At 38.2% G+C, this 13,357-nt stretch overlaps 1 protein-coding gene across 2 annotated transcripts in view; it reads right to left on the bottom strand.

Moving 5' to 3' along the window:
- SLC1A1 (solute carrier family 1 member 1) overlaps positions 1–13,357 on the bottom strand; it is a 63,951-nt gene that overhangs the window by 38,078 nt on the left and 12,516 nt on the right. For both annotated transcript variants that reach the window (XM_062599640.1, XM_062599639.1), the window contains exon 2: positions 10,473–10,613. In XM_062599640.1, coding sequence (XP_062455624.1) covers positions 10,473–10,613 — 141 coding nt within the window. The remainder of the gene's footprint in view (positions 1–10,472; positions 10,614–13,357) is intronic.

The following is a 13,357-nucleotide window of genomic DNA, read 5'->3' as shown; positions in this document are numbered from 1 at the left end:
AGTATAACAAAAGATCGCTATTTCTTGGAGTGCAAGTATTTACATGACTATTTTCTCTCTGACAAAATCTCAGTTGTTTGTTTTTATTATTTTTGATATCATAGAGGAATACAATGTTCATAAATGAAGCTAAAGTCCAGAGGCTGCTGGGAAGGTTATAACAAAGGCTAAAATTCTATTAAATATAACAAGATTCTCAATGATTTATATACTTCCCTTTCAAAAAAATTACTCAGCTTTACATAAAGCTTTTAAAAATTAAGCTTAATGTTTTAAAAATGAAGCTTAATGTTTCACGTAAAGGAAACCAACCAACCAAAAATTCTGCAGGTATCAGAAACGGGTATATTATTGAGATAAATTCATATGGTTGAAAGACAGAGCAGTCTTATCTGTCACTCCCAGATGCTCCCTGAAATTTGACAAACCCAGAGACTAAGTATCTGTGTTCCTAGACTTCTTAAAATCACATTAACTTTTGTTTTGTTTGTTTAAATAGGTAAAGAAGCCTAGATAAAACACCTCCAGGAAAGTATTTCAGAATTAAGAGACCCTGGGGCAGGTTGGCCAAGATGAGGTGAGACATGGTGAACCTCTCACATGATCTGAGAGGAAAATAACTGAAATCGATCACCTTAATGATGTCTTGATCTCCAGAGGTCCCTTCCAATCTTACCATTCTATGATTCTATGATTCTTTTATTCAGATTCTTTCTATGCGAAGATTGGAGATTCCTGTTCTCTTTCTCTCCTAACTCCAGGACAGGGGAGTGTTCCATAGAACTTGTATGTGGCAATTATAAACTAGATAAAGCACATACCTTTCACTGCTCCTGTAATTAGATGTGGCGTGTGTTGCCTTTGAATGTGGTTGAGGCCAACAGACAGAGGTATTGAACCTGTGTTTCTATGGAGATTATAAAAATGTCCAAAATCACAGCAGTTAATACAATATGAAAGAGATAGAAGCCAGCTGTTTCAGTTTAGCAATTATCTAACTACTGGACTAAACTGAAACTCTTGTGAGGTGAAGTTATGCTGCATCTGAATATTATAAAGCATTTTTATCCTCCTCTTAACCTGGTCTTTATCACAGACTTAAGAGCTGATGATAATTCCTGAGTAGCAACCTATGGAGTCAGGGAAACACATCAAGTAGTCATTAATATTCCTCTTCTCATTTTATTTGTTTGCTTGGAAGAAAAATGGAGTGCAGGAGAGGGAACCACATGCAGTACATTAATGAAATCTTCAAAGATGTTGAAAGATCACTAACCCACCCTCCTATACCACCTCCTGTCTACTTCCTGCTTGTTGGAGTGACCTACATTTCCCATACAGAATTGAAATTTTATGTTGAGATCAACATTTGGAACTTCATAGTAAAATCTGCCATAAACTACACGTATGTGGAGTATAGAGGTGGTATATGTAAATGTGACAGCCAAGTTATTGAGTACAGTTGCTATCATCACAGAAAAATCACTAAGATTTGAGAGATTTACACAGGCTGGGGTAGAGCTTTTGCTCTGTACCGGAGGTACCAACAAGGGTTGAAAACTATAACTATGGGATCCATGAATTGCAGTTTTTCTTCTGTGAGATTTATAGAGTTGGGATAACTATTAAACAGAAAAAAGCAAATCAGTGCCTAGCATGAGTACAATTCAAGCAAACAAAACTGCTCTCTGTACAATATGATGCCCCACTGTGTTAGGTTCAGTTTGGATGGCTATGTGAAATTCACAAATACCCACATGGCTTTGGCACAGGTATAATACAGCCATTCCAGAAATGTTCACTGTACTTTGTTAATCCTGTGATCCTGGGAGATCTTGGAGAGAAAATGTTAGTATTGAAGGCGGGAAATAACTACAGGGTTCTTTCACTTCCAGTAATTATCACCTTATCTATCAGTTCCCTCGGGTATAACTGCTATACCCTGGGAGTTGTCATAAAAGTTGTCCTAACCAAGCACAAGGGTTTAAACTTCCAAGTTTTTTTCCTATGGATTGTAAGGGCCTACATCTATAATCTTTTGTTGTGACTGTCCCATTCTAGCAGCAAGAGTCACACTTTAGTATATTTAATGGCTGCTCCACAAATGTTGGAGGTCATCTCTGTGCATCTCTGCAGTATTTCTTAGCTCTTCTTAAAGCTTCTAGAAAGGCCAGACGAAATCAACATCAGTGGAAGCTGACAGGATCCATTCCTTCCACCATCTCACTTAATCTGCATAGCAAATTGATCATTAAATACAATCTGCAAAAAGCTGAGCTGTTTAACTCCTTTTGCCAACAGTGTTACATTTGACAATCAAGACATGAATTTTATTTGCACAAGGATCGTTGTCACCTGGCCAACTCCCAGAACAAGCAGCAGGTTCTTCTGCTTAAACGTGACTCATTGCGAGAGGAAAGAATTTGGCTAAGGCGCCTTCCATGTCCAAGCAACTGTCAACCATATTATGGCTTACTGCTTGGTATTTACATTTTCTGGCACAGTTCCACTGTGCAAAATTCCCTTAGGAGTTCTGGTATCTACTCCACTGTTGTAACAAATATCATATAGCAATAAAGGTTCCAGAAGAGTGGAATGGTATAGCTTTTACATGTGTTCTTCTGTGATTAAGAAGCTGACTGAGGAATAAAATGCAGTTCAAATATTTTGTTGTTGTTTGATAACTGTGTGAGAAATACAAGGGAAAAAGGTTCCTTCTCACAACAGGGAAAGAAGGGTCTTCTCTGTTGTTCTGTGAATTTGGAAAAATTCATAAAGATGAATAAGGCCTGAAAAGATTTCTGCATCCAGATTGCCTGATATTATGTATGCAGTCTCCCTTGTGACTAAGCAGACCATAGTAACTCTTTCTAAACAAGACGTTAGAGTAACTTGCCCTAAGACTGAGAAGGGGAGTAAAAAGACTACATGTTAAATATGCTGGCTAACCTGATTTTTTTTCCACTCATTCATTCTCTTGGTGATGTGGTGAGATCCACTTTGTTGGTTAGCTTCTGCAGGGCAGTCCTACCAACTACCCATACTCTTCCTGAGCAAAGAATTCCCCTCTCAGGGCTTCTAAAACCCAAGAAAGGGGTGCTGAAGCTAGCTGTCCTCAGTCTTTTTGTCCCTGGCCCAGTATTTCACATGCTAAACTTTTGTAGGCAATGCTATATTGACATAAACAGAAGACAGTAATAGCTGCAGGGAAAAATCACCAAAACTCTGGTGAATTTAGAGCCTGTATTTCACTGAAGCTGTCATTGACCCACCTGGCACTTTTCCCTCTTCCCATCTTTGACTCTGATCCTTTTTGCTGCCACTCAACACTTTGAGTTGGAATGATCTTGCAGTACAAATTCAGTCTCACGTTAATTTAAAGATCACCTTCTCCATATTCTCCCTGAATCAGAAGTTTATAAATTAGGTTAAACAGAAATTACTGATGTCTACCTTCCCAGGACTGCACAGTGTATCTTTTGCTCTTTGTGTCTGCCCTGTGGGATTCTCTAGAAAATGCAGTATCATGTGCCTGCCGCTGATAGAGGCTGTGCAGACCAAAAAATAGCTCATAGCCATCTACTCAAACACTGCCCATATAAAGGACTTCAGACTTCTATCCATTACTTCAGCATTCATTCAACACACACAGTTCAGATGCTGGTATCTAATATTCTTTGTCCGTTGTTCTCAATAATCTTTCATCTGATATGCATCTGAGAAGACTTAATTTCTTTCTTGTGTTTACTGTGTCATGGGGCTCTGAATTCTCTTTTCTATACAGCTTTCCATTAGTTAACTAAATTCCATTAGGAGAGCAGTTTTGATCCAGATGTCAGCTGAGCAAATCAGATAATGAAGCAGCTATGGCAAATGGAAGCCCCAAAGATGTTACGGTATGCAATTTCTCAGAAGATATTTTTGATGGTCCACATGTGCTATCTTTAATGTTTGTTACAGAATCCTTCCATTCCTATTCTGTCAGCCCTTCTGCAACCGAAGCTTTCTTGTCTATTTAAATTTCACTGTTACTTACTTCAAAGGAAAAGGATTTCTATGACAGCTTGTAGCAATTAACTTTTCAATTAGTCTGATAGAATATTAATTATCTTCTTCTTTACTTTGGAGAATATCATTGTTCTTCCATTAGTGGTGTCATGTAACTGCAGTGATGAAGGTCTTACAAATGAGATAAACAAAGGCTAGCACATAAGTAAGGCAAGCACACTTGTTTGTGTGTTTGTGAAATGCTCCTTGTTCTATGTAAGAACCTAAGGAGTGAGGAAATCACATTTAACTGATTCCTATAGGAAGGCATGCAGGTAATGAATAAGCATCTGTTAGTGCCATGCAAATACTGCAGAAACATTTAAGATCAGAAAAGTCTTAATTCCTATTTACATGATCTAAAGAAAGTACCATTGGATGAGCAAGATAAATTTTGGTCTTCCAACTCTGAAAAGGCACTGATAAAACACAGAAACAGACTAAAGCATAGAATGCAACAATAGTTATAAAGAATATCCTAAATACTGAAAGGTGATGCCCTGGATGACCTAGGGATTAGAAAAACAGAGATATTATGATACCTTTCTAAATATGAGACAGAAATGCAGAAATAAATGGGAGATAAATAATCTATGGCACTTAAAGGGATGAAATTACCAGAAAAGGGAACAGTTCAGGGAAGACACGCATAAAAATTTCTGATTCCAACTGTCAGTTTGCTAACAGACTGCTTTGCTGCACTTTGGGCTGCTGACACAATTACTATTGCAATATTAGGGATGATCTTTGCCTAGAGAATTTATTGGACTACATGTGTGGAACGAAGGTATTGACACTCCTTTCTATTTATCTCTATTTGCAAACAGTATCACTTGTAGGAAAATTTTAATTTTCCTCAAGAAAACTTTTCTCATACTCTCAAGTTAGTGCCTATTCAGCCTCTGGAGATAAAATGTTCCTCAGGTGGAACATAATCAAAGCCTGGGACAAGGAAGGATGATGCATCCCTTTGCCAAGTTGGACAGGCTAGCAGAATTCATAGGATAAATCAGATTCAGACTGAGGTGAAATATGAGGTAAACAGAGCAAACTTTTGAGTACTGAAAGTGTGTGAATTTTTCATTGGTCATGAAGTTCATGTCATCACATATAGGGAAAGAGTAAAAAAGTGACTTCAGCTTGACTATAGTTTTACATTCTCAACTCCAGCTCAGAAGAGCAGAAGACATTGCATTACTTCAGATTTATTCACAGTGGTGCCACCAGCAGCCTTTGGGGATACAGCTGGGACAGAGACAGTGGCTGCTGATGCCACAGATCAGTCCACTGAGCTGAGGCTCATTGCCCTTGAGAGCTAGTGGTGATCATGCTCCGTGAACCAGAAGTTTTATCACTGTAATTTAAAACCTTAAATAATGTAGGGGCTCTCTCAGTTGCATGAGGTCAACTGATATTGTTGGGAAAGCAGCAGATGATTATGTTGGGAGTAATTTGAAGGGGATGGGCACAAAACTATGTCTGTCAACAGCTCATGACTCTGCAGTCTTCCCTGCCTCAGTAATTACACGGGGATGAGAGGATGAAATCTCCAGTATCCTTCAGTACCTTCTTCTGTACCACTGTAAGCAAAATTCAAAGTGGCAGCATAGTATCTTTGCCCTTTGTACAACGTACATGATTCCAAGGGACAAGGTAAATTACCTGAACCCAGTTTAGTAATATAATACAACAACTGGCTTTGTCAGAGGATCTTGTTTCTGCAGACACAGAAAGACCACTAGACGCCATGTAGACGTCTCAAGACATACTCTAGGGACACTCAATCTAGAGCTTCTCCAAGGCTGGAAACTTGTATACTGCTGCTGATGAAAAGAGACCGCAAATGATGCCTCAAAAACTGAGCATCTATCAACAGCTGTGCTTCTTTGACCTGCAGGAAGGGGAACTGCTGAGGTAGCTGGCTTACCAGGGATAGTGATACCAAAGCAAAAATAATTTGGAAGTCTTGTATTATGGGAACAACATACACTTGTTCTCCCACCACTTCCTTTCTTCCTTCATAGAATCATAGAATCAGTAAGGTTGGAAGGGACCTATGGAGATCATCTAGTCCAATCTCCCTGCTCAAGCAGGGTCACCCAGAGCATGTTAGACAGGGTTGCATCCAGGCAGGCCTTTAAGATCTCCAGAGGAGACTCCACAAGCTCTCTGGGCAACCTGTGCCAGTGCTCCGTCACTCTCACAGGGAAGAAATTCCCCCTCACGGTCAGGCAGAACTTCCTGAGGTTCAGTTTCTGCCCGTCGCCTCTAGTCCTGTCACATGGGGCAACTGAAAAGAGTTTGTCCCCGTCCCCTTGACACCCTCCCTTCAGGTACTTGTACACATCTATAAGATCCCCCCTCAGTCTTCGCTTCCCCAGGCTGAAGAGGCCCAGCTCTTGCAGCCGTTCCTCCTAGGGCAGGTGCTCCAGCCCTCTGATCACTACAGAGGAGAGATTTCTGTCATTTGTGGATGACCCTGAAAATACCATCCAAGACAGTTCATTTATCAGATGCGATTCTATCTCACAGGAGATGTTATTTACGGAAAATAAACCAATCCTACAGAAAGATCTCCACATCACAGTGCACTGCTTACTTTGGAGATCACTGGGAAAAGAAGGCTGGCTTAGAAAGGCTGCTGAAAGAGAGGTGGGAAGCAGAGCCATGGTTTCCCAGGACTATCTGCAGGGCTGAGGGAACTGGCTAAGATTCCAATCTCCTAACTCTAGCTACCAGCATGGGACTTAGGTGCAAGGAAGCCGGATTCTTGTATTGACTAGACAGCTCTAGGCTGAGTAGAAAAGTTTCCTTAGCCTAGGAAAGGGAAACCCAAGCAGATGCACAACAGTCCAGGAAACTGGACATTTATCTCCAGGCTAAGTCCAGCTGTGATCCAGGCAAGGAACAGATCTGCAAATATCTTTATTGCTGTTACATAGGGGAACAGCCATGCAGTGAATCTTGGTCGATGAAAAATGAAGACTAAAAGTGACTGAAGAGGACTAGTCTGTTCTGTATGCAGATGTGTGATGAGATACCTGCACAAGTCTAGAAAATTTTCATTCTCTGACTGCAATTCAATCTGGGAGTTTCCAGCACTTTCAGAGACATTTTCTACGCTTTTAAATACTCCAGAACAATCAGATTTAGACCTCCTAGTTCCAAGTAGCTACACATGACATTTTCGCCCAACTCTTCTCCCGTACCAGGAAGCTGAGAATAATTTGGTTTTAATGCCTGCCAAACCATTTCTTCTTTTGGAAAAGTACTTGAAAGAAGGGAACTTAGGATGTGTAATATTATATTCAGTGCAGGTATAGTCCTACAGGCCACTATAATGATCTTGAATAACACTGTAGGTTTTCAAATTTCATTTACAATTTTCCCATGCCATTACAGCAGGAAACAGAAAATAATTTCTTCACATGAACACAGCATAATTTGATTATTAGCTAGTTGAGAGATGGAAATCTCAAAAGAGCTAGATATTGGGCAAAATCATCAGTAGTGGGCTCATAGGTCAGAGTAAATTAAGTTTACATCTGACATCCATTAAAATAATTATAAGATTACAACTACAAGTTATACCAAGGTATACCAAGAATAACTTAAAAGAGCATAACACTGTTCAGTTTCTTCTATCTCCAAAGCACACTGTTGATTAATCTAATAATCACTCTTCTCAGTTTTTTCTAAAAAATAATATAGGCTTAACTCTTACTTTAGTTTCCTATTAGGCTCCAATTCAGCTTCCAGGCAGGTGGGTGGAAAAATTCCACACATTTTTACCTTTTGGTATGTAAAGTAAGTAAGCAAATAATGCCCTCCCTCTTTTACAGTGTGAGAAAATGAGTTTGCAAAGGAAAATTACATTCTGCAAAGTCCTCCATCTAACTAAAATAGGGAAATTTTACTTAAGTTGAAAATAGACTAAGTGTGTTTCTGTCCCAACTGAAGGCCAGTGAGAGTTCTTCTACTCTGAATCTTACAAGTTAAAGCTACTAAAACTTTAAATTTTGCAGAAACTCCTGGAATTTCATGAAGGAGGGATTAGTACTATCATAGGCTTTACTACTGGCTTGATTTATGTCATTATGTCCAAATAGACAATGATCTGGTCATACATTTGTACATAGCTCTTTGTCTCAAAAGCAAATGTGTATGTTGATGCTTTCTAGGATGTGCCATTAGCTGATTAAGACATCCCAATCGTAAAAAAAGAGAACTATTGATTGTATTTTCAAAAACATCTTGGTAATTCTTGTGCAAAAATGTTACTGGTCACCTAAATCTAGAATTTTGACACGACCTGAATTCAGGAAATACCCACTTAGTTTTGAAGGCATCAACACCTTCTAGATGCTTTTGGATCCATATACGTGGTCTAGTTAAAAATATGCACCAAATAAGTCACTGCAGTTGTCTGTGTGTGCTCTTAGCCGGCAGCAAAAGTGTAACAGCATGACTTAATGTTTAACGTTCTTTCTCAGGGAACTACACAGTATCCCACAGTTTCTAACCAAAAATCCAGGCACAGAAGATGGCCATTCAGGCTCAGCTGATGCATTGTCACTAATTTTGCTGCAGCAACTTCATTACATGTTAGGACCCTAGATGTCTGCCACTGAGCACATTAACGTGTACATAGGTCTGACAGCTCAGACTGCCAGATAGAAACCATCCAGGCCTCCAAAAACCAGCATCCCCCTGTCTGCATAACGTTAGGTCCTGACAAGATGGATGTACTGAGAACACATGTGGCTCCCCCAGCACATAGGTTGTGGTGCTGTCCTCATATGTCCCATGTTTAGGCCATAAGGATGAGGTTATTGGATAACGCAGGAGAGCACCACTTTTCCAACTATTTTTTTCTGAATTCCTTCATATAGTTTTTTTGAGGAAAATGTTTTTTGTGCTACATTCCAGAGGAGATTCACAGTTGAATGCAGTGATAGGCACCTTTGCCACTAACAGTGCAGGGGCTGCCTTGTTTATACAGACATATCTGAAGACACATCCTGGATCCTCCTTTCATTTTTTATTCCTCGCCTTGCTTTGTCCCTTACAGTATTTCTTGAAAGTGTCAGTTTTGCTTTGCTGCTTAAATTTAGTGCTGCAAAAAGGAAAGATGACTAGTGTGCTTTATGATTATACACAGGCCTATTGATTCAACTTATATTTACAGCATGCTTGTTCTCATGCTGTCTCCACATTTTTTTTTACAAAAGGCAAAATATTTCATCAATGGACTGAAGAAAAGGATGCAAGGGGAAAAACGTAAGCAATATAAACAGCCATCATATATGGACATGCCTATTCCATTTGAATGCCACATAATTCATCATTATTTGGACGAAGTAACCTAGTGCTTTTGTCTGCCAGAGCAATACAGTTCAAAATGTATCAACATGTTGAAAATGTAAAAACAGCTCTTAGTACTAAGAGCTATTTGATCTTCTTTTTCTTTTTCTTGCCTAAAAACCTAATATATAAGTTTAGAAAGAATAAGCTCCTCCAGTCCCTGTAAATGGGATAGGCCAAGCTCAAAACAGAGCATCTTGTTCTCACCCCTTCATATGAATTTAACTCTTGCACTCTGCTGTTTCTTAAATCTAAGCTCATTTGTAACTAGTGTATAGTTACACATGCAGTTTACTCATACTTTGAATGTGAAATATTGGGTAGCAGCACAATAGCTTTTTAACAGTACTATTCTTTTTATTTTTTCTTTTCCTGTTTGAAGTGGAATACATTTCATAAATAATTCATTAGGCTTTTAGGAAGCCTGCATAACTATCCTGATTATATCATTTATTTTTGAAGACAAAGGCCCGAACTACAAATTTAAGCTTGTTTGAAAAGCAAAACAGATTAATCTTCTCTTGACAGCTTTTCCTAGCTTTCCTGTCACAAACTCAAGTTCAAAATGATAAAAATAGAGCTCAGTTTTCCTTTGCTCTCTGTCTCATCTTCTCCTCTATATAAAAATGCCCCATCCTTTTCATTAAGTAAAACACCAAGCCCTTTAATTCCTCAATTTTTTGCTAATTTATAGTTTTCTGCCATGTCAGTGAGTTGAATGGGCTCACGGATGAATTCAGCAAATCCTAGAGCTATTACAAAGTACTTCATGCGAGCTTGCTGAGATCAGGAAAAGGCATGTAAGGAATCTACCCCTCTTATGGCAGGAAGCTATGAGATCCCTGTCTTGTGAAATGGCAGTATTAGACTGGTTATAATAGTTAATGCTGCACCTGAGAACACGTTTTTTTGGAAGCATTATTTTCCACAGAAAAGCTAAATGTAAGCAATCTATACTTTTACTAAATACTCCTTGAAAGTTTTAAAGGTTATTTCTGTTAGGAATAAAAGTCAAACCCTGGTGTCACTCCCACCAGCAAAGAGTACATTTCCAGTCATACCTGAGATCATGCTTGATATGATTAATGGCAGAATGATGAGTTTGAGCATTCTCATCAGCACCTCCCCAGGAAAAGCAAAGTAGAACTTATCCAGGTTAGAGAGCTTGCCGTATTCCCGTACCAGCACACCAAGTCCAATACCTGAAAAGCACGTAAAAATGTGATGCATTTAGACTCAGCAGGAATTTATAGGAGAGACATGGGGAAGAGGGAAGAAAAACAGAGAATTGATAAAACAAAAATAGTGAGCTACATTTTTACAGCTGTGGTATGACTTCTAAAGCAACTTAGTAAAGAAATGTTTCCTTTGGGCATTTTTTTTCTCTCCTACATATTGATGATGGTAAAAATAATAAACAATATATGTAATTCTGAACTGGGAGGACTTCTTTAAGAGTGTCTTTAGGGGAAAATTCTGTTTTAATCCTCTGATTATCAGTCCAGTCTGGCAGTGTCTTTTTACTAACCCACTTTTACCAGCTCTAGATGATCCATAACTGGCATTAAGAAATCAATCTATTATATGAACATTACCGCATATTAAAGAAACAAAGTGATATGACAGAAGTATTTTGGATAATCCATATTGGCTAAAATCTCTCTCTCTACATATATATTGGAATACAGATATAGGTACCTATATATAATACCAGCAGCAATACGTTCAGTAATTGCCACTCGGTAAAGTTAGAAAAATGAGTGTTATTGCAATCATTTTAGTAATTTTTGGAAATTTCATCAAGGAAAACACATTTCTCCATATTTTACACTCCACTATATATATATTTATATATATATATATATTTCACCACATATATAAACTACCAATATAATAAGTGATTAAGCCATGCCACAAGGCACCTTTGTACTTCCTCTTATCTCTGGCTCATATGAATTGCAAATGGTTCTGGCTACCTACACAAATCACAGGTAATGAATACTAACAAAAGAAAATAAATTCCAGGCCAAAAGATAGATTTATTTAGTCTGACATACAATACTTTTATTTTCCATTTCAACATGAGGTCGGAAATGGAAATCATTGGTACAGGAAATCTGCTCCTTATTGTTTAGACAGCATTATGGCTGTTGTTTCCTCAAGTGATTACAGAATTTTATAGATTCACAATTTGCAGATAGTTTTGAATTTACAAATTTATTAATTAATTGTATGTTGTTTGCTTACTATTTATCCTTTTTTTCATATTCCTACTCTGGGTTCACAGAAATAAAAAAAATATTACACATGCTTTTCTCTTCAGTGTCTTACATTCTACCTCTGCTACAGACACACTGTTTCAGAGGAAATAGTTGTATTAGGTATGAACTTCGTAATGTTTCAATTCTGATTAAACTGGGTACCAACACACTCAAATTCTTATTGGATTCAATCAACAACAAGAGCATTTAGAACCTTTCATAACACACAGAGTGCTGAAAGATCTTATTCATATTAACAGCTTTACTGAAGTTAATGGAATTATTTATACCAGTGTGTATTTTAGTGACATTGATGACACGTATATTGCAGCAGAATTGTTACAACAGCGCATGAAGGTGCTTTCAACCTACTTTTATCAATCTCGTTGGCCCACGTAAACTCTTTGGGTTCCAGGAATGCTACTGGACCTGAAGACAGAATTGCCTTTTCCACCTGAGTTTTATTTTTGATGGTACATAGGGCAGCTACATTAAACTCTGAAAAGGGATGCTCAGTGGAATAGATGGTGATCCTGTACCCAACCCTCTCTTAGAGAAGAAACTTACTATTTTTTCTTCTAGAAAGTAAGGATTTTCTACAAAAATCCTCCCCAAACATTCACCTCTGCTGTGGTGTGTATTAGTCTATACGCCATACGGATGTTAGTTGATACAGAAATGTAAATGACTACCTATTTTAACAGAATTTCTCTCTCAGAATTTCTGACAGTAAAAAAGATAATGAACTCTCTTTTCTGCCTCTCCCTGCAATTGAATAAATAAGGAAAGGAATAGAAAGGTAAATTATAAACTCCTATCTAGTCTTTATTGGTTATAAGACAATAGAAAATGAATAAGGTAACTTTTCAGGCAAATAGTTTATTCTAAGCAACAAAGAAGATACCTGATCAGTTTGTCATCTGTGCCAGTGAACAGATATTTTATCCTCCTTTAAAAGCCTTGAATCTTAATACTGCCTTGAAAATATCTGCAACATTATGTTAATGCCCTTGATCAGCAGAAGAAACACAAAGATCTCTACTTTTTATCTAGTGGCTAAACCAAGTGTGTTGAAAGGAATTAGTCTGCATTTTGAGATAAGCCTAAGGAAGATAAAACTCTGCTTGTAAAATAGTTAATGTATCAAGGTAAATTGATAAGGCTTTGTTCCTACAAATGCCAGTATAGAGAGCTGAACTTAAGCATACAAGCATTCTCCATGTCTTCAGACTACTCACATGCCTAAGGGTAGGCATATGCTTAAATTGCTGCAAGACTAGACTGTATGTTTACTTCAAGTGGTGCAATGCCATTTTACAGTAGAGTACAGGGTATTAAACTTCACATACTGGATACAGATGTCAACTTGCCATACAACTGCTCCTGTGCTTCTAAAGCATGCAAGATATTTACAGCGGAGAGGAAGTACGTGCCTTTTCCTAGATGCAGCTCTCTGCCTCATTGTATCACACAGTGGAAGAGATTTTTCTCTTTTGCATGCCTTGAAACAAAGTGAAGAGTATCCCCACATGGCGAGATTACAGCCATATATACCTGTAGCAAGCTCCTTTTCACATCAGAGTCCTACCCGCTCGTGCTCAGATCCTGCAAAGATAATGGTGCAAGCAGCCCTTGAACCTTGATTCCTTGAGTCTGAAAAACATGGCCATTCAAAATGCATTATC

Source organism: Rhea pennata, chromosome Z (genome assembly GCF_028389875.1).
Source record: "Rhea pennata isolate bPtePen1 chromosome Z, bPtePen1.pri, whole genome shotgun sequence".
NCBI classification, from domain to species: domain Eukaryota; kingdom Metazoa; phylum Chordata; class Aves; order Rheiformes; family Rheidae; genus Rhea; species Rhea pennata.
This window is presented reverse-complemented; position numbering and strand designations above follow the sequence as displayed.